Raw genomic sequence first — 22313 nt, 5'->3', positions numbered from 1 at the left:
TATCACCAGTGAAAGGAAATTTAAAACCAACCCAAATCGCATCCTAATTGATCTGAGCCCTTTCTTCTCATGGACAATTGTGTATTACAAAACACAAGTTTTGAAAATTCACCTATCATCTTGACCTTACAAACAAGCTGATAAAAAGCTGGGGAAACTAAACAAACAAACACTACTATGTCATACTGAAAACAACAAGAAATGGCTTATTTCATTAAAAACAGTATAACCATTCATTTAAACTGAATGACCAGACTCACTGTCTTTAGAAACCCAAACTTGAGATTAACAAAAATCACAGTATATCTGTAACATTATACTGTAAAAAGCTGGTGGGAGTTCTTAAAAGTTCATTTTTACAGCTTTTGTACGCATACAGTATGACTTAAAAAATGACTTTTACTAGGAGATTCAGCAAAACAGACAGAGGACTGTTCCGACCATGGCGTGAAATTATGCATTGCGATCCAAGCGGACATCGATCTCTCTGCCGCTGATTTTGATGCCGTTCATCACTCTGCAGGCTTTCTCAGCCGATTCCGGGGAGTCAAATCTGACCGTCCCACAGCCTTTGGACTTTCCATTCTCCATTTTTATTTCTGCAAACATTACATGACCTGGAAAAGAAGTTACAGAGTTACTAGTCACTTTAAATGGGTTCCCCTTTAATATGCATAGGTTTGGAATTCTTCACAGCCAATGAAGTGTATGTCATTTGGTTAAAAGCATTAACATTAGTGATATAAAAATCATATGGTCATTTATTCTTGTTTTATATTCTGAATATAACACAATTCACGTAGAGTAATAAATATGTATATGTGTTAGAATATACAATATGCAACCAGGATAAAATTACTTAGGGCTTAATGTTTTATTTCTGTTAAATTTCTAACTTCTACAGTGAATTTTATAGCCAGTAAGGCTAGTCAGCACAAAATGCCACCACTAGCTCACCAGGACTCAATAACAAACCTACACATTTAATTAAAAATTTGAGAATAAATAGCTCCTCACTGCCCCATCTCTCTCTCCAGTCTCTCTTTTGCCCTTGTTTTACCTCTTCATCCCCTGCAAATAAGCCCCACAAATTCTGCTCTTCACCACAGTGCCCAACCACTATTCCCCATCACAATTTGGACTCAGAGTTTTAAGGGTGGCATCAAATACTATGTAAACAAAGGCAGAATAGACTGAAGTCAAAGTACAGCTCGCGATGCCAACAGCGCAAGGTGGATCTCAAAAGCATCCTGAAGGAGGAGAAAAAGCTGTTCCTTATATAATTAACATCACTGCAGCTCTTGAGTGGGATTTGAAGTATATCAATGTCATGTATCAAATACAAAATGGGCATAAAAATCCACCATCAAAACCAGAGCACCTGTGAGATTAAGAGGAGGTTATTAATAATTTATGTAAATAACGAATATAAAGTGAGCCTACATTGAGGCAAACTTGGATACTTGCTGACCAAATCCAAATGGATCATAGATTCAGAGTGTGACCACTTACCATAAGATTTTCATCCCCTCAAGATATATATGTCAAGATGAAGTCAAGCTAGAGGACTTCACGTATTACGAGTTGCCAGATCAGTCTGAGCTAATTTTAGTCTGGCAACCAAACCAGACATATTTACTTCTATAAAGGGGCAAAAAAAAAAAAAAAAAAAAAAAAAAAAAAAAAAAAAAAGGGAGAGAGAGAGAGAAAGGGGAAAGGCAAAAGAAAACAGCCTGTCAAAAAAAATTGCCTAAGGCCAGGCGTGGTGGCGCACACTGGTAATCCCCACGCTTGGGAGGCAGAGACAGGAGGATCATGCAGGTTTGAAGCCAGCCGCGCTGGCTTAAGAGACCCTGTTTCCAAATTTTAAAAAAAAGTATAAAATAGGTCTGGGAGTGTAGCCCGGAGGTAGAAGGGTTTCCAGGAACCCCAGTACCACACACACACACACACACACACACACACACACACACACACACACACAAAAAAAAAAAAAAAAATTGCCTAAGCCCTTTCCAGGCAAGGGGATCAATTTTTAATGTTAATGCAAGACTAAGATGATTTACTTTTCTACCTTTTTCTCCCCCACCTACTCCCTATTACAACATTTCTTTTTAAAGTCAACTGGTCGCCAATTGCTCACCCTCTCAACACTAATTAAATGGTCTAAGATAAGGTTAGACTAAGGTAAAACCATGTGCTTGTAACACAGGCCTGGTGGTGCTTAAATGTGTTCTGAACATGAGAACAGACAACTCCCTAGAGAAATCACATCAGGATGGTCAAGTGGGTCCAAACAGCCCGCAACTGGTAACATGAAAAAGATGCTTTATTTTTATTTTATTTTTTTGGTGGTACTGGTTCTTGGAAGCCCTTCTACCTCTAGGCTACACTCCCAGACCTACTTTTACATTTTTATTTGGAAACAGGGTCTCCTAAGCCAGCGCGCGGCTGGCTTTGAACCTCCACGATCCTCCTGTCTCTGACTCCCAAGCGCGGGGACTACAAGCGTGCGCCACCACGCCCGGCTAAAAGATATTTTAGAATTAAAAAAAAAAAAAAAACAGTAATCGTGCTAGAGTACATATCCTATAATTAAATTAGCATATATAATATATACTTTAAAACCTTTAAAGTAAGCCGGGCATGGTGGCGCACATGTGTAATCCCAGCATTTAGGAGACTGAGGTAGGAGGATCGCAGTCTGCAGACAGCCTCAGCTACTAGTTAGTAAGGCCCTTTGCAACTCAGTGAGACCTTGTTTCAAAATAAAGAATAAAAAATAGGGCTGGGGGTGTAGCTAATGTCCCAGGTTCCATCCTCAGTTACCGCAAAAAAAAAAAAAAAAAAAAAAAAAAAAAAAAAAAAAATTAAAAGTTAGATGCAGTAAAATGTCCAAAATCTTAATATCCTGCATGTTGGCACTTGAAAAAAAGTAAGTTTAATTTAAAAAGCATAACATGCTAAATAGCAGCACCTTACAGTGATTTTGAAACAGAATGTGGAGAATTTTCTTTCTTTCTTTTTTTTTTTTTTGGTGGTACTGGGGTTCCTAGAAACCCTTCTACCTCCCAGACCTATTTTACATATTTTTAAAATTTGGAAACAGGGTCTCTTAAGCCAGAGAGGCTGGCTTCGAACCTGTGTGATCCTCCTGTCTCCGCCTCCCAAGAGGGGGGGAGGATTACAAGTGTGCGCCACCATGCCCGGCTCCATGGAGAACTTTCAAGGGCTTTAAAGTTAAAAAGTTTTCCTTATTCTAATTTACAAAGTTAAGATTTTTCTAAACATAAGTAGCTCACTCTAGGTTTATGAATACTGAAGTTTTAATCAAACAAGAAATCTTTAAAACTTCAAAGGAAAATATGCCACTATCTCTTGCATAATCTGTCTCTTGAAATCCAGGAAAAGATTCTTTTTTTAAAATTGTCGCTTAAATTGATTCCCTCAGTTTAGGGACTGGCACTCAGACCTACAAATTCCTGCCCTTACCATGACTGTGAGACTCTGCTAGCTGACAAGGGTCTGCAGCTAAGTTATCTGAACCTTACAGTTTGGCTTCGTAGCCTATAGCGTGCAGCCCATAGACCCTTGTCTCATGGTTAAGATACTCCCAAATCCCAGTAGGATGAAAGCAGAAAAAGCTCTAAGTTTTCAAAATTTCTTCTTGGTCCCATAAAAATACCAAATTAAAGGTCCTTTCCTTCTTCTCCTTCTCCCTCCTCCTCCTCCTCCTCCTCCTCCTCCTCCTCCTCCTCCTCCTCCTCCTTCTTCTTCCTCTCTCTCTCTCTCTCTCTCTCTCTCTCTCTCTCTCTCTCTCTCTCTCTCTCTCTTCTTTCTCTTTCTTGTGGCACTAGAGACTGAATCCAAGGGCGTTCTTCCTCTGAGCCATACCTCCAGCCCTATTTTGTTTTGAAATAAGGGTCTCGCTAAGTTGCTGAGGCTAGCTTTGAACCTGTGATCCTCCTGTCTCAACCTCCCAAGTACTGGGATTACAGGCCCATACCACCATGCCCAGCTCAGATATTTTCTTTTATAAAGGCAAATAATTCAGAAGAAAAAGTTAGTTTCAAATGATTAAAATCGGACCTGCCTAACTTTTTACATGCTGAGTACATCGCCAACTGACATATATTGATCATACATGATTCTAAGAAAACAAAATTAGAATTGATATTATAGCAAGACTGTAAGACAAAACAGTATGCCAAGAGAGGTATTTATCACAGTTTAAACACACTGCTGTTACATACCATGGTTATAAAAATTATTCTGTAATAAAACTTTTATATTATTATTATTATTATTATTATTATTATTATTATTATTATTATTATATTTTTTTGCTGGTACTGGGGGTGGAACCCAGGGGCCTTCTACCTCCGGGCTACACTCCCAGAGCTATTTTTTATATTTTTTTATTTGGAAACAAGGGTCTCACTAAGTTGCTGAGAGCCTCACTCAGTAGCTGAGGCTGGCTTCAAACCTGTGTGATCCTCCAGTCTCAGCCTCCCAGGCGCAGGGATTACAAGCGTGTACCACCACGCCCGGCTTTGCTTTATTTAACCCAACCCAGCCTTTTAACATTGATGAGAGTATACTATGAAAATTGCTGGTATAAGAACGCTGTCTAAAATGGACCAAATTAAAGCAGTTATAAATAAATAAATGGCTCAGTAGAGTTGTAACATAACCACAGGAGAAAACAACAAATCAGACATCCCACCATGAGAAAGGGACAGAAACAACGTTTTGGTGCTTCTTCACAAACCAAAGGATTGTACCTTGACTACTGCCACGTTATCTTGACTATAGTTATTTAGAGTTACGCCCACTGACTCTGCTTGAAGCAGTATGTGCTACAGTAAACAGCACTGATGCAGGCCAGTCTAAGTGGTGAACAAGCACGCTGACAACAGAAATATTATAGGATGAAAATCCGTGGAACAATGTACTATCTGCTCCCAGGTCCACAGGAGGAATGGCTGAGAGTGGGCTTCCCTGCCCCGCAGGTCTGGAGTGTTGTGATGAGCCCAACGGCCAGAGCGTAAAGTAGACAATGGCAGAGCAAGTCTGAGGACTGCTAGCTAACCCCATTAGCACAAGCTAACCTAATGTGAGGGCCAACACTAGAAAAAAGCAGTTTACTTACATCCAACTCTCTTTAAAATACATGTTATTTAGGAATCACAAAAGGCAGCATAAAAAGAAAGATTATGTTACCTCAGGAATGATGTGTGTCTTACCAGCCAGGGCTCACAAACATTACCTTTGAGAGTGTACTGAAATGAGGAGACGGGACTGATAAGTATCAATAATTCTCACTTATTCCTCATCCTCTTATATTTGATATCTGGAAATATTTTTCCTGAATTATGAAGGCTCAGAAAATGGTGTATTGAGGGTAACACAATCCCCAAATGAGATATTTTCTTAGCCCTTATAATAGCTCCATTAAGGACAGTTAACTACTAGAGACATTTTATTAGCAGATCCAGGGATTGGTCAGCAGGTCCATTTACTGGCAGATACCGTCTGGGAAAGATGCATAGGGTACCACTAGTCTCTTATTAAGAAGAAAGCAAGGGTGTAAACATATGCACCTGGGCCTCAGGAAAACAAACTAACAAAACCTCTGCCTTTTACTGCCAAAGAAGCCATTTCTGGCCTGTGGTAGGTTAATAGAAACTTCCCATATGAAGACAGAAAAAACAAATGATTCTGTTCAAACAAGCCAGATAATACCCATATTATCAACAGACACTTAATTCTGTATTATTGTAACAATTCTTTGCTATCAATGTAATTCAAGGTTCAAATAGGGAGTATAATACAGAATTCCAAATATGAAATCAAAATGCCTTAGTAGAAAACATCAAAATAGCCGGGCGTAGTGGTGCATGCTTGTAATCCCCGCACTTGGGAGGCAGAGACAGGAGGATTGCGCGGGTTCAAAGCCAGCCTTGCTGGCTTAAGAGACCCTGTTTCCAAATAAAAATATAAAATAGGTCTGGGAGTATAGCTCGGAGGTAGAAGGGTTTCCAGGAACCCCAGTACCACTGAAAAGAAAAAAGAAAGAAAGAAAACATCAAAATAACCGGGTGAGGTGGCAGATGCTTGCAATCCCAGCATTCGAGAGATGGAGACAGGAGAATTGCAGTTTGCGAACAGCCTCAGCTACTTAGCGAAGCCCTCCACAACTCAGTGAGACCCTGTTTCAAAAAAGAGAAAAAAAAGACTAAAAAAATAGGTGTGTGTGTGGGGGGGGGTAGCTCCGAGGTAGAATGCCCCTGGGTTCCATCCCCAGTACCACACACACACACACACACACACACACACACACACACACACATCAAAATATCAGAAGCTGAAATAATAGAACTGAAAATAAAAACTAAATTAATCCTAATACATACAGACTCATCAAAAGGGCATGTAAGAATAGATCTAAAACAGTGAAGTAAAAAAAACCCTATACACATTGTTTAACATAGATATGAATAGTTTTTCCTTTCCAAAACTGTCTCTCAAGTGTTGCCATCCCTGTGTTAAAACAATACCGCGGCGACCTGAAGCCCACCCGAAGCCCTAGGGTTTCCAAAAGACTTACACATACCTGACTTCAGAAGGGCATCTGCCTAGACGACGAAGGGCTGGCCACTCAGCCTGGCCCAGGCCGTCGCCGTCATGTCTCTGCCCCATCACCAAACTTCATTTCTGCTCTTTACCATGATGTCTTTATGGTCTGAATTTTCACGTTCGTTCTGAGTTCAGAACTCAGATCCAGGGAGCACTTCCTATCCTTGCCTCCTCGCCTGCCCCTCATCCCGCTGGCCCATGATGCTCATCCCTCTCCACCGACGGGGTCCTGGCCAGGGGCTGCCTACTCTTTCCGGTAATGAACTCATTCCCTCAAAGACTACAAAACACCTTGACTAATAAAGAGTGGTGACTACTTCTTAGTTGAGTTGTTCTCAACAACTTTTTATTAAAAATGGACAAACAGTAAGTTTCCCTTCGCACGAATTTTAAATTAGTGCGAAATAAAAGGACAATCAATAAAGGAAGCCAACATCCTAGAAGATCCACGCTGGGTGTTTTCTGAGGACCAGTGCGTCTGACTGTTCCCCTCTTAAGCACGTAACAGACTGCCCAAAACATAGTAGTTGTAGATTTAATGAGTGTACAAGTGAAGGTCTGTGAATGCTTAGCTCAGGGCTGAGGCCGAGCCAGCAGGCACCTGCCACAGGCGACTGGAGGCTGCCGGCGGGCCCGGCCCCCCACGCCTCCCCTGCCCTCAGAGGTGCGGCTGTTCTGACTTCAAAAGGAAATCCAAGCTCAGCTGACTTGCTGACAAGCCACAGAAAGGTATGCATAGTATAATGTATACTGATTCACAGACTCGTCTAAATTTATATTAGGAAAAATGTAATAGTCAGGGGTGAACGTTTTTTTCTGTGTATACACTTAGGTCTTTATTAAATACACTGGTGATATCCGTACAAAGTTTCTATTTTCAATTAAAACTTGAAAGAAACATTTCATAAACTCTTACACAGAGGCAATGAAATCTTTTTAGGATAAAAAAGATGACAAAGCCTCCATTTGGGATGTAAAAAGGTAAGTAATCACAATATAGTAAAAGTTACAATAAACAGGTTTAAAGGTATACCCAAAGGCATAAAGGACTATGAGAACCCAGCAGATAATTATCACAAAGGCTATTTCTGTGTAAGAACACTAAGCCTACCCCCTTCGTGACTTTAATAATTACACATTCCAGACCCTCATAGCCCCGTTAACTCTGAGCTAAATGCACCACTTTTACCCCTTTCATCCAGGTATGCTACCTATTTACCTGTTTTATGTTTCCAGTGGTTGTGCTGGGGATTGAAACCAGGGGTATACTAACTCTAAGCTGCATCCCCAGCTCGTCGCTCTTTTCATTGTTTTGAAACAGGATCACACTAGGCTACTGAGGCTGGCCTTAGACCTGGGATCCTCCTGTCTCAGCCTCCCAAGCACGGGGGTTATAGGCATGCGCTCCACATTAAGTTTATCTGCATTTGCTACCATGATTTTACTCTCATATTTCATGCAGCTTTGTGCTTCTTGCACTAAATTCTCCCATCATCATAAAAAGCGAGAATTTTAGTAATATATTTTATAGCAAAATTAAGTGTGGTACATAAAAGGTTTTCTTCTAAAAGTAATAAACCACCTAACGTTCACGCGACTTAAGAAATACATGAAGGTTCGGCTGGCAGCATCCTAGAGGCAGAAGCAGCTGTGAAAGGCTGAGGAGTCACAGGATGGACTCACTCGGAGGCGCCGCGGCAGTGGGCTGGCTCCCGTGTCTGGCGCCTGAGTGCACAGAACTCCGTACCCAACACAAGCCAGCCTCTCAGCGGCCACACAGACTCCCACCGCTCTCCACGACGAGGAAGGAAGTGAAATGCCAGAGCTAATGCGTCTCAACTGGAAAAAATGGACGCCTGAATGCAAACAGCCATATGTGAACCTTTTAAAACTCACAAAATAAAACAAGCCTTCCTTAGACAGATGACAACAGGCTGCACCCTACACCTTGTTATTTACTAGCAATCTGCCCTGCTGTTAAGCCTGAATAAGGCAAAATAACTTATGTATTTGTGGTGGAATTATACCTGGCGCGCTGTCCAGACTACCCAGAGACAGGCACTGGGCTGCGCAAAGGCCTAACAGTGTGTAAAGCCAGCTTCCTTCCACAGTAAATACCAACGCATCGGCAGTGATTTGGCATACTTACCACACTGACTGAATTTCTCTTTTAGTTTCTGCCAAGTCAAGTCAAAAGGCAGCTAAAATGAAAAGAGGAATTAGTAACATATACACAACCAAAAAAAGAATTTTGAGAAAGCTTTACTTTTATCTGCTTACATTTCTGACAAATATCTGGTTGCCTTTGGAGCCTATTCTGTCTCGCATGCCGCTGCCCATGGGACCCGACAGGAATCCTCGGTCCATGTCGAGGCTCCTCTCCAGGATGGCGCCTAGCCCCGGGCCCATCCTGTCAAAGCTGGAGCCCACGCGGTCCAGGCCCATCCCCACTCCTCCAGTCACACTGCTCATGCCGCCCATCCCACCACCTGCGTGTCCCGAAGCGCAGGAGGGGCGGGGTTTCGTGTGTGTGTTTAAAAAACAGAAGCAAGAGGGGAAAGGGAGGAAGCAGGAGGGGAGCATTTTTGAGAAAGAGGGGGAGAGAAAAATACATTTATGTAATTAGAAAACATATTAAAGTTAATTCCATACAGACAGTACAACATTTTCAAAGAAACAGAATTTAAGTGAGTATACATTTAATTACTTGAGAAATCTTAACTCTGGCCTTTACATAAATACGTTATACATAGAATTCCTATAAAGTTATATTCTGGTCATAAGAAATATATAAATGTCAATCACTTTGTTAATATTACATAGAAACTCAGTATTCTTAGTGTCTATTTTTTCCTAATAATACCAAGCATGATGTCTGAACTAGGATAAATTCACCTTACTGCCACTTCAGCAGACACTTTCTCATCGCTCTCCTACACAGTTTCCTCTCCTAGCTACCGTGACCTCAGTATCTTCGCCTCTGTTTCTCATATAACTTATTTTTTATATCAATTCAATTTTCAATAACCACAGAAAACATGACTTTTAATCTAAATATTATACAGAACCTGTAGCAGGAACAACAATAAAACAAATGGTAATTATACCCCATCAGCCAAAGCTGCGGACTTAGTTCCTAGCTCATCATATGGTTCTTACGTGCTGACTTTATTATAATGCCCTTAATTATTCCAATCACAATCATTCTTAAAACTTATCCTTCTTTCTGGCGCCCACTATCCCCATCCATGTAAATTCTAAAAATTAACATCACCTGCAAATTGGCTTTCTGTTAATACCAAGTATACAATCAGGGAATCAAAAGAATTATAAATACTGAGATTAAGAGAAGGGAGGAAGGGCAATTACAATTAAGAGGGAAATGACAAAGGCTAAAAGATGATGAAAAAGAAATAAAATAAGTGCAAAGAAAGTAAATGTCTTCAACTGTCAAGATTTCGGAATTCACTTTTAGAGTAGTTCCAATAGGTTGTATTTCCTCTGTGAAACGTCATCAATTAAATGAAGTCAGTAAGTTATGAAAACTTTCACAAAGAGCCCATTACGAAACAGGTTAAGAAAAAAAAAAACCAAAACAAGTAAGCCATTACTGGGTACAGTGGCACAAACCTCTATTCCCAGTTATTTGGGCAGGAGGATCAATATTCAAGACCAGCCTGGGCAACTTAGCGAGAGCTGTCTCAAAAAAAAAAGGAGGGGTGGGGACCTAGGTCAGTGGTACAGCACCCCTGAGTTCAATCCTCAGGAAAACACACCACACCACACACACACACACACACACACACACACACACACACACACACACACACACACGGGAGAGAAAAAGAAAAAAAAGAGCAGCCATGTGCTAAGACTTAACACAGGCCTGAAGTGTGGTGGTGGGAGAGACGGGAGAGCCCCGCATTCTCCAGGGCTGCAAGACGTCACTGTATGATGGGAAAGGGTTAGGAGTGAGGGAATAAACCCTTCTCTCAAACTTAGCCCTCAGCCTCAGGGAGACTCTACAGGTGTCTGCACTGACCCAGACAACCGATGCTCACATGAAGTAAGCGCTATTAATATTCACTAACAGTTGCTACAGAAAATAAAATGGAAGCGAAGTCATTGCTAAAGCAAAGTTGACATCATCAAAGAAATCGCATATTGCTTAGGTGGGAAGATGCTTCTTGAGTTGGCGCATAGTTAATGCATACTCTGGTGTTCATTTAGAAATGTCAGAAAAGTAAAATTCAAACAGTTCATTTAGAAATGTCAAATGGTGATCAAACAGAACGGCTTATTAGCTCATAATCAAAGTTCCTCAAATTACAACAAGATATATTAACATACAAAAACACGATTTCAGAATTCACTTTACTATACTTTACAGAATACTAAAGCATTACTATGCTACAATAGCTACTCTTGCAAAGTCTTTGCAAGCACTCAAATAATACCGAACAAATTCTAGTAAAATGCAAACCTACTTATTCCAGATCCTACTGGACCCACGTTAGAAGCGCCTATTCTTCCTGCAAACCCTCCAATCATCGCGCTGCCTAAACAAAGAAGGAGAGACAACAAACGGGTTAACTTCAGGAGTCATGCCTGACATTCCCGACATTAGCTTTCAGAAAACGTACAATAACGTAAAGTTTAAAGTATTCCGGAAACAGATTTTAAACATACAAGAAACTGAAAAGGGAGCTAGTATGATAAAATCCCTTACGTGTTTTCTTCAGATAATAAATATTTAAAATATTATAATTTCTGATTTTTTCACAAATTTGAAGAGAACAATTTTTCATAAATATATACTAAAAAGAAAAGACAAGAAAAGAAAAGAAGTATACAGCCGGCCCTACCAAGTCTACCAAAGGACTCTCCGAAGCCTCGATTTATTCCAATATCACCACGTCCAAAATCGCGCTCCACGCTACTAGCCATCGCGCCTCGGTAGAGCTCTGAAAAGATTGAGCAACAAATCAGTCCTTTCTCAAGTATATCAATGCACAGTAAGCCACTCACGGATAGATGTAATTGAAATTGGAGTAAAAGTCCTAAGTACCAAAGGGTCTATGACTTATGTGGCTTACCTTGCACACCACACACCCATGCCCACTCCTGCCACGCCTGTCCTTATCCCCGAGAGCCCGTCTGCCCCAGGACAGCAGAGCGCCCCTCCTCGGGGAAGCGGGCAGGGAGGATCGTGACAATCAGGAAGAGCAAACACACTGCACGCACTGCTCTGCATTCATTCACCTACCTCCCATTCGGCCGACGCCACCAAATCCTCCCATGCTATTCATCGCTTCTAGACCACCAAACCCAATTCCTATGAAATAAAGATTAATGTTGAGATCTCACTGTCCGCTGTACGGCTAAAGGAGCATTCCGTAAGTGTCAAGTCTCTCCAGGAGTGTCTTCATCCACCCACTAGCAGCCGTAAGGACGTGAACCAACCGTAAACCATAACTTTTGTTTTTTAACTTAGAATTCTCAACACAGCTTCTAGTTTCTTAAAAAGGCGGACAAGTACATGCAAAAAACAAGCGCTTATACATACCTCCTCCAATTCTATTCACTCCTCCAAAACCTGGGCCATCCATTCCCATACCTCAAAGAAAATACATAATATACGCTGTTAGTGAATTTTATTTCTATGACTAAGAAATAACATAATGAATTAAAACAAAATAGACACCACTGGTCCAGCCACAATGGAACACTAGAGAAGCAGAACGATACTACAAAAAGGATGGTTTAAAGTGCTATGCTCGCAGGGCGTGGTGGCGCACGCTTATAATCCCCGCGCTTGGGAGGCTGAGACAGGAGGATCGCACAGGTTCGAAGCCAGCCTCGGCTACTGAGTGAGGCTCTCAGCAACTAGTGAGACCCCGTTTCCAAATAAAATATAAAATAGGTCTGGGAGTGTAGCCTGGAGGTAGAAAGCCCCTGGGTTCCACCCCCAGTACCACTTAAAAAAAAAAAAAGTGCTATGCTAGCACGGTTGTCTAATGATGAGTACTAAAAAGTTTTTTTTTGAACATTAGACAAGAAACCAAAATCAACTGGTCACACCATGACTTTCAGTTAGAGAATCTAGAAATAAATAATCATTTTACTTTTTTAACAGACACAGAAATATCATTATAGAGGATTTAAAGATCAGCCAGAAGTGAGGACACTTCTAAATAAGACAGTAGAGAAAAAGTTTAAAAATATAAATAGTGTAGCCGGGTGTGGCGGCGCACACTCGTAATGCCAGCACTTGGGAGGCTGAGACAGGAGGATCGCACAGTTTTGATCAGCTCTGCTACTTAGTGGGGCTCTCAGCAACTTGGTGAGACCCTGTTTCCCAACAAAAATAAAAAATAGGTCTGGGAGTACAGCCCAGAAGCAGAAATCCCCTGGATTCCACCCCCAGTATAATAGATAGATAAATAAATAAATAAACAAATAGTATGTTTAGGATAGTGGAGATAAGCCAGTCTAGGAATAAAAGAGGAAATCTATTTAGGTCAGAATAAATATCATTGTAAAAATACTCTTATAATTTAAAGTACAACTATAATATTTCAACAAATTTAGCAATCTGATACCATTTAGTCCATAAATTTAAAAAATAATTCCCACAGTATGGCCTGTTGGGCCCTCAGGGTCAAAACCACTTCATCATCAAAGCCGACACCGTTTAACTGTTTTCCTCTCAGCAGCAGCAGGTCTACTGTTGCAGAGGCGACATGACATATGCAATTATAGAAAAGCAGTGCTCCGGCAAATAGAACAGCGAGGCTGCATCAGGCTGAGCCAAACGCTGAAGACGTGCTCCAAACGGTGCTGCTTTCCTCACTCATTTCTTTTACACTAGAAACAGTATTCATACGTGCTGTATTACACATTGTGTTATAGATGTACACTGCATACAATTGTAGGGTTAAGAAATTATTGCTAGTTTTAAACAAGCATGTGCATTTTTATAAGTTCTAAGTTTCCCATCATGTAATACACACTTAGACATGTAAACATAAGCAAAATCCCTTTGGGGCTCTCAATAAATTAAGAGCACTTCATGCACCCCAACACGAAAATGTTTGAAAACCAGTATCTGAAAATAAAACTAGCGCTTAGCTCAGGGAAGCAGCCAACACAGCTGCCTGGAAAGCTCCCTTCCCAGCTAGCTAACAAGTCGATTCTGCCCATGGTCAGACCGCACTGCGCCCCCACCTCCCCAAAACCACCTACCCAGCGCACAGGGCGCTGCGCCGGGAACTGTCCTGCTAAGGACTCCAGAACCCACAGTGCAGACGGCGGGGCAGAGCAGGACTGGCCCCGGAACCGCTTTCATGTAAGTCAACTACGGAAGGATACTCACCACTTGGACCTAAGTTGCCCATTACGCCACCGATGTTCAACTGGCTGGCACTGATGGGCTGCCCACCGGGACCAAGCCCCATTCCAATTCCTCCAAGACCACCTAAAACACAAGAAAGATCAGTTACAACTGACGGACCAGAGCATGCCTACAGTAGCTCTAACATTTGCAAATTTACACAGAAAAGCGGTTTTTATTCATTCTGAAAGCAGCGTACCGAAGCCCAGCCGTATCATTCGTTAATGTGAAGCAGAGTATTTAGCAGGTTCAGCTTACAGCCCACTTTACGACATGTAGGAAGAACCAACAAAATGCCAAAAAGACTTTAATAATATCTTGTCACCTCATAAAGAGCACAAGTATCTGAAAATGAGCATCTTGCCCAAATTTGTAGAAACACTTAAAATCTTAGCATTACTTTTAAGATGGTTCAAATTAAATTAAAATGTCACATCTGGAGCCAGGCTGGGTGGTGCATGCCTATTATCCCAGCACTTGGGAGGCTGAGACAGGAGGATCGCAGGTTTAAGGACAGCCTCAGCACGCAGTGAGACTCGTATCAACTTAGGAAGATGCTGTTCCCAAATAAGAAATAAAAAAAAAAATGAGCTGAGGGTATAGTTCAAAGGTAGAATGCCTCTGGGTTCAATCCCCAATACCACAAAAAATAAACAAAACAAAATAAAATAAAATGTCAACAATCGTAATGAAGCACTGAATAAATCAGATACCGCACTGCCTGTTGACACGTTCAATCCCATGCGTCACTCAGGGAGGAGCAGACTTTGAGACTTTCACTTGCACGTTGCCATTTAGCTATGTGGGAGCTAAGAGGAAAATGTAAGCTTTCTATCTTTAAATCTAGAGGTTTTATTTAAATATATTCTATAGATGAGCGAATACGGCAACACATAACTGAGTGATGTTTGCATGTATGCCTCCACCATCTTGTGCTCCATGAAGATATGTGCCCCCAACGCACCAATAAAAAAATTAAAAATTATTTTATTTCTTAAAAATAAATTGGTTGAGCTGGGCGTGGTGGCACACGCTTGTAATCACAGCATTCGGGAGGCTGAGACCTGGAGGATCGCGGTTCACGGACAGCCTCAGCTACTTAGGGAGGCCCTCTGCAACTCAGTGAGACCCGGTTTCAAAATAAAGAATAAAAAGTAGGGTAGGGGGTGTAGCTCGGAGGTCAAATGCCCCTAGGTTCCATCCCCAAACCCGCCAAAAAAAAAAAAAAAAAAAAAAAAAAAATTGGTTGAAAATTGAGCCGGGCGTGGTGGCACACGTTTGTAATCCCAGCATTTGGGAGGCTGAAACTGGAGGATCGCAGTTCGCGGAAAGCCTCAGCTACTAAGTGAGGCGGCCCTCTGCAACTCAGTGAGATTGGTTTCAAAATAAAGAATAAATAAAATAGGGCCGGGCATGGTGGCACACGCTTGTAATCCCCGCGCTTGGGAGGCGGAGACAGGAGGATCGCGCTGGTTTGGAGCCAGCCTTGCTGGCTTAAGAGACCCTGTTTCCAAATAAAAAAATATATAATAGGTCTGGGAGTGTAGCCGGGAGGGAGGAGGGCTTCCGAGAACCCCAGTACCACCAAAATAAATAAATAAAAAAATAAAAAATAGGACAGGGGGTGTAGCTCGGAGGTCGAATGCCCCTGGGTTCCATCCCCAGACCCGCAAAAAAAAAAAGAATAAATAAATAAATAAATAAATAAATAAATAAATAAAATAAATTGGTTGAAAATCAACTTTAAAAAATATAATTTGATGACATTAAAAACAGTAAGAGTAATTAATTAACATTTGAATGGGCTTTAGTCTATATATGGTTTTCAAGTTCCTGCTGGTCACAGTAATAATTAGTAAGGTTTAGGGGCTGAGAAAATCATCTACTATATTTAATTTTTAAAAATTTAAACTATAAAGGTCAGTACAAAAAAAAAAAGTATTCCCACTGAGTCCCTAAAGATGTTCCAGCGAGAAGCAACGGCTCATCTGACCGTCAGCGATACTTAGCACACACCATCTTTTCATCTCTGACGGAGCTCTTCGCTCTAAGGGACCAGGACCTGTTGATGGCGGGTCAATCCCATGACTTTGGAATAACAAAACTCAGAATGGATCTGGGAAACTGTTTTTACCAAAAAGTAAGGATATCAGAGCCACAAGAAATGAGGAACTTTCCACTTGCCAATTTATAGCAGTTTAAGCAAAGGAAAGGAGGCAGGCAGGCAGGCAGGCAGGCTGGAAGGAATTGGGTTGGGGGGCACCATGATAACTGGCTTGACTAAAGGAAACTGATTCTTCAAAGTCTACGCATTCATATTATATCTCAGTAGAGAAAAATATGTAAAATTTAAGTTTCTAAAAGAATAGATATTAAAGTGTGAATATAACAGGTCAGATTTTCTCTAAATAAATAGAAGAATATTAATAATGGAAAGTAAACTGAAAGGCCCTACACTATGCCAGAATCTTGACAGATGAGATAAACTTGAGGGAGGGGTCCTTAAGTAGAAAAGAGCAATATCTACACATGGCTTAGAATTTTCTGAAATTTATTTTTACAAAATAATTCATATTGTAAGCCGGGCGTGGTGGCGCACACTTGTAATCCCCATGCTTGGGAGGCGGAGACAGGAGGATCGCGCAGGTTCAAAGCCAGCCTCAGCTGGCTTAAAAGACCCTGTTTCCAAATTAAATATAAAATAGGTCTGGGAGTGTAGCCCCAAGGTAGAGGGGTTCCATCCCCAGTACCACCAAAATAATAATAAAAAAAAGAATTCATATTGTAAAAGCCTAAAAGCCCATTAAATACTAATCTATGTCTATACACTAGTAAAAGTGCCAACCAAAGATCAAGATCTTAAAATTAGCTCCAGGAAGAACACAAATTACCTATAAAGAAAGGATAATTCGATGGATAGAAACAAGAGAAACCAGAAGACTATGGATATTTTTGAAGTGCGGAGAGAAAACCATTCCCTCACAAGTATCCCAACGACCTTGGAAAAGCAAAATCGAGAGAATTTACTAACAGCAGATCTTCATTAAGAGAACTTCTAAAAAATATGTTTCATACTTCAAAAGAAAATAAATTAATGCCCGGGTCTTTGAAAACAGGAGTGAAAAGACAAGAAAATAGAGAAAAATAATAAATGCCTAATGTGAGGGACTAGCAAAGAGAAAAAGAAAAAAGAAAAGAAATAGAGATAAAACACTGAGCAATCACAGCACAGAATTCAGTACAATAGTGATTCCAATTAAGCACCCTAAGGCCATTCTACAATGAATGTGTCCTAAGCTCATTCTATAACTACCAGAATAAGTTAACTTTAGGCTTTATATAGACACATTAAAATATCTAAGATAGCCCACTTAAAAAAGATAGCAAAAATAACTATAACACTGAAAAAGAGAATACAAGATAATAGAAATTAATCAAAGTGAACCAATAAATGTGAATAAATCCAGCTCTTCAATTTCATAGAAAAGACTGTTGAACTGATCTAATCTTAGGCCGGGCATGGTAGCACACACACTTGTAATCCCCGCACTTGGGAGGCAGAGACAGGAGGATCGCACAGGTTCGAAGCCAGCCTCGCTGGCTTAAGAGACCATGTTCCCAAATTATAAAATAGGTCTGGGAGTGTAGCCCAGAGATAGACGGGCTTCCAGGAACCCCAGTACCACCAAAAAAAAAATAAAAATCTTAGTTTTAGTGCTGGCTATGAAGGATACACCTAAAACAATAAGAGATAAAAGAACAGGAACTATGTGCTAGACAAAAAACTTATGGTAATTTGTAAGGTAAAATTACTCTATAATGATAAACCAATAGGAAAATATAAAAATTCTAATCTTGGATGCATCTAGTAAGTTAGCTTCCAAAATATTTAAGTAAAAACAAGAGACACAGAAAAATCTAGCATTCTAATGAGATTTTGCCATAAACACCTCATTAATTGATAGCACAAGGACAAAATTTTAAGGATATAAGATGACTTAAATTATTAAACTTGACTGAATAGACACAAAAGGCTGTACTCACCAAACACACTTGTAACTTAGAATATTTATAAAAACGTATCAGGTGGTAAGCCCTGTTCTCTGACCAAACTGAAGTTAGAAACCAAGAAAAACCTCACTTAGAAAAAGACACACAGACAATGGGACAGAATGAAGATACGGAAGCAAACCCACACATGTACAGACAACTGATTTTTCAACAAAGGTGCCAAACACTTAAGCTGGAGAAAAGACAGGCCTTCCAACAAATGGTGTTGGAAAACTAGTTATCCATTTGTACAAAAATTAAATCCCTACCTCTCGCCCTGCACAAGAGTTAACTCGAGATGGATTGAAGACCTGAAAATTAGACCAGACTTTGAAGTTACTAGGGAAGGGCATAGGTCCAACATTCAACACATAGGCACTGGTAGGAACTTCCTCAAAAAGACCCCAAAGCTCAGGATACGAAAACAATACTTAATAAATGGAATGACATCCAACAGTTCCTACTTATCAAAAGAAACCACTCAGAGTCATGAAAGAACCTAGAGAATGGGGGACCTTTACCAGCTATCTTCCTGGTAGAGGATTAATATCTAGAACATACAGAGAACACTAAAAAAACAAATAACCCAATCTTGAAATGGGTACTTGAACTAAATAGACACTTCACAAAAGAAGAGAAGCAAATGGCCAATAAAGATGGAAAAATATTCAACATCATTAGTCATCAAGGAGATAGACATCAAACGACAGAGATTCCATCCAATCATAATCAGAATGGCAATCATCAAGAAGTCAAACAATAATAAATGCTGCAGAGGATGTGAGAAAACAGGAACTCTTCTACACTGCTGGTGGAATTGAAAATCAGTACAGCCACTGTAGAGATCAATGTGGAGGTCCCTCGGAAAAGTGAGAATAGACCCACCATATGACCCGCGAAACCTAGGTCTATTTCCAAAGGAATGAAATCAGATTATTATAGTAACATATGCATATCCATGTTTATAGCAGCACAATTCACAGTAGCAAAATTACTGAACCAATCTAGGTATCCATCAATGAATAAATGGATTACAAAATTATGGGATATACACATAATGGAATTCTACTCAGCAATAAAAAAGAACAAAATTATGTTGTTTGGAGGAAAGCAGACGGACGAGGAGAACATTACGTTAAGTGAGATTAGCCAGTCACAGAAAGTAAACTGTCATATGTTTTCTCTCATATCCAGAAGCCAGGAAGTAATAAGGATCCCAGAAAGACCTTAGATAATGGGGGGAGGGGGGACTCCAGTGAAGCCAGGGAGGTGGTGCAGGGAAAGAGGGGGAGGGTCAATGAAGGAATCACTTCCATTGACACTGTGTATGCAGGTATGTGAGAACACCAAGGTCACTCTCAATATCCTGCAGGGGGAGGAGGGAATGGGGAGGGAGCCGGGGGAAACCCACCAAGTGCGCATGTCTGTCACTACCACTAGGGACTGCATTATGACGGGAGACTCTAATGCACCGATAAAAGTACCGAGGGAAAAAACTCTTCTCCACATCCTCAGCAGCACTGTTGTTGTGTTTTGTTTGAATGATTGCCACTCTAGATGGAGTTAGGTGAAATCTCAGGGTAGTGCTGACTTGCATCTCTGATTGCTGATGATGTTCAGCATTTTTTTCATACATTTATTGGCCGTTTCAATTTCTTCTTTTGTGAAGTGTCTATTTAGTTCACTTGCCCATTTTTTGATTAGGTTATTTTCTTACTGCTGAGTTTCTTGAGTTCTCTGTATATTCCAGATAGTAGTACACTTTGGAAAACTGTATGGAAGATCCTCAGAAGAATGGAAACAAACCTACCAAATGATCCAGCAATACCACTTCTAAAAGAACAGAAACCAAACTACCGAACTGAAGCATGTGGATCTATGTTCATAGCCGCACAATTCACAATTGTCAAACTATAGAACCAGCCAAGATGTCCATCAACAGATGAATGGATTACAAAACTATGCAACACGTACACAATGGAATTTTACTCAGCCATAAAGAACAAAATTATGTCATTTACAGGGAAATGGATGGCTCTGGAGAACATTATGCTAAGCGAGATTAGTCAGTCACAAAAAGAAATCAATGCTCTCCCTAATATGCACAAGCTAGAGAGAAAACGGGTCATAGGAAGAACTCTAGATGAAGGAGAGACCACAGTTGTGCAAACAAGGTGACCTGACTGAGGGGGTCAGGAGGGAGGAAGAGGGAAACGCCCTAATGCACATGATGCACATTCGCAAACATATCGAAGTCCATCACTAAGCGACACATGAGAAGGAGGGAGGGGGAGGGAATGGGCTGGGAACTAGGGAAGGGTTAAATGAGTGATGTGTGCGTGTATGCCTCCACCATCTTGCACCCCATTAACATATGACTACAATTCACCAATAAAAAAAAAAATTAAAGAAAAAAAAAACTCCAAGTAAAACAAAGTTTTACTGGGTGTGGTGTAGCATACTTGTAATCTCAATACTTGGGAGGCTGAGACATCGCAGGTTCGCGGCCAGCCTCAGCTACTTAAGATAGGCCCTCTGCAACTCAGTGACTCCCGGTTTCAAAACAAGAATAAAAAATAGGGCCGGGGGTGTAGCTCAGAGGTAGAATGTTCCTGGGTTCCATCCCCAGTATCACCCCCCCACACACACACACACACACTATTAAAGAAACTTTAATAATAATCAGAGAAGATAGAGTGAAAGGCTAAGAAGTAGCAGTTTCTATTTCTCTAGTCCTTCCACTATCAGAACAATTCCAAGTGCTTTACATGTATTAGTTCCTATGCTACTGACGCCAGCCTTATGAAGTAAGTCTGACAGTGTTGTTACCCCCATTTTAAAGAAGAGCATTAAGACACAGATGTTAAGTAATCACACTGTTGTTTTATAACCCTTTGGAAAATAATTTGATGACATTAATCAGTGGACTTAAGAACCTATCAATCTACTCTAGTATATCTATTATAAGAAAGTACCCAAAAGTATACCAAAGATTTATGTACAAAAGGGAACTAGTACTCCGCTATAGTTTTTAAGGAAATAAAAGTTAAAACACCCAATGTCTATAACAGTGAGGTAATTATGAGCATCAATATGACAGGATGTCATACAAATATTTGTAAAATAAAATTATAATTTTCATTATAATATATAAGTATCATAAAACAATTTTAAAAATTTGGAAAGATTTTTTTTTTTTTTTTTTTTTTTTTGCGGGTCTGGGGGTGGAACCCAGGGGCATTTGACCTCTGAGCTACACCCCCTGCCCTAATTTTTTATTCTTTTTTATTTTGAAGCTAGGTCTCACTGAGTTGCAGAGGGCCTCACTAAGTAGCTGAGGCTGCCCGCAAACCGCAATCCTCCGGTCTCAGCCTCCAGAATGCCGGGATTACAAGCGTGGCCACCATGCCCGGGTGGAAAGAATTTTCATGGAAAAATGCTTATCTTTACTGGTAAGCTAAACACATTATATAGTAGTTTTCCACTATGTAAAATAATACATAAAAGACTAGAAAAATACAGAAAATGTTTTAACTTTTTTTACTTGTGAATGGTAAAATGACAGACGACTTTTTTTCCTTCACGTGTATAACCTTACTAAGTATCTTACTTCGTATGTACTGCTTATACAGTCAGTAAAAACTACCAGAAAGAAAAGTAAAATGTAACACAACATTTATCTGCTCAGTCGTCGTCGTCTTCTTCTTCTTCTTCTCCTTCTTCTTCTTCTTCTTTTCTTTTCTTTTCTTTTTTTGTGGTACTGGGGGTGGAACTCAGGACCTTTCCTACCTCCCGGCTACACTCCCAGCCCTATTTTCTGTATTTTTTATTTGGAAACAGGGTCTCACTAAGTTGCTGAGAGCCTAAGTAGCTGAGGCTGGCTTCGAACCAGTGCGACCTGCTGTCTCCGCCTCCCGAGCCCGGGGATTACAAGCGTGCCTACCACGGCTGGCCTGCTCAGTCTTCTTAATGAATAGTTCCAAACTATCTCCAAAGAACCAAACTAAATCCCAACAGTACGCTACTTGGATCAGGCATAGAGCCAAGAGGCCTACCTCATTCATAATAAAACACAAGTGTGTTGTTTCTAAACCAGCTTTGACTTACGTGGTAGCTGTGGTGTTTTGCCATCATGTGAACGGTAATCGTCATGAGGGACCGACTTGTCATCCTAATTGCAAAAGAAGTGATATGGTTAATATATTCCCAATATGAGCTCTGATATCGAGGA

The 22313-nt window shown here is 40.5% G+C and overlaps 1 protein-coding gene across 3 annotated transcripts in view; it reads right to left on the bottom strand.

Moving 5' to 3' along the window:
- Positions 1-453: 453 nt before the first annotated feature.
- The window catches only part of MYEF2 (myelin expression factor 2), a gene marked incomplete at both ends in the record, with an annotated part of 40150 nt that continues 18290 nt past the window's right edge, over positions 454-22313 (bottom strand). The window contains 9 exons of one of the 3 annotated variants that reach the window (XM_080707562.1): positions 454-617; positions 8789-8840; positions 8920-9128; positions 11127-11198; positions 11505-11603; positions 11906-11974; positions 12206-12256; positions 14015-14116; positions 22190-22253. In XM_080707562.1, the coding sequence (XP_080563688.1) occupies positions 454-617; positions 8789-8840; positions 8920-9128; positions 11127-11198; positions 11505-11603; positions 11906-11974; positions 12206-12256; positions 14015-14116; positions 22190-22253 (882 nt within the window). The remainder of the gene's footprint in view (positions 618-8788; positions 8841-8919; positions 9129-11126; positions 11199-11504; positions 11604-11905; positions 11975-12205; positions 12257-14014; positions 14117-22189; positions 22254-22313) is intronic. The other 2 variants (XM_080707563.1, XM_080707564.1) reach the window with 2 other exon arrangements.

The sequence above is a fragment of the Muscardinus avellanarius genome, assembly GCF_963383645.1.
Source record: "Muscardinus avellanarius genome assembly, chromosome: 12".
NCBI lineage: Eukaryota > Metazoa > Chordata > Mammalia > Rodentia > Gliridae > Muscardinus > Muscardinus avellanarius.
Note: the sequence above shows the minus strand (reverse complement) of the source record. Positions and strands in the feature narration are given on the sequence as shown.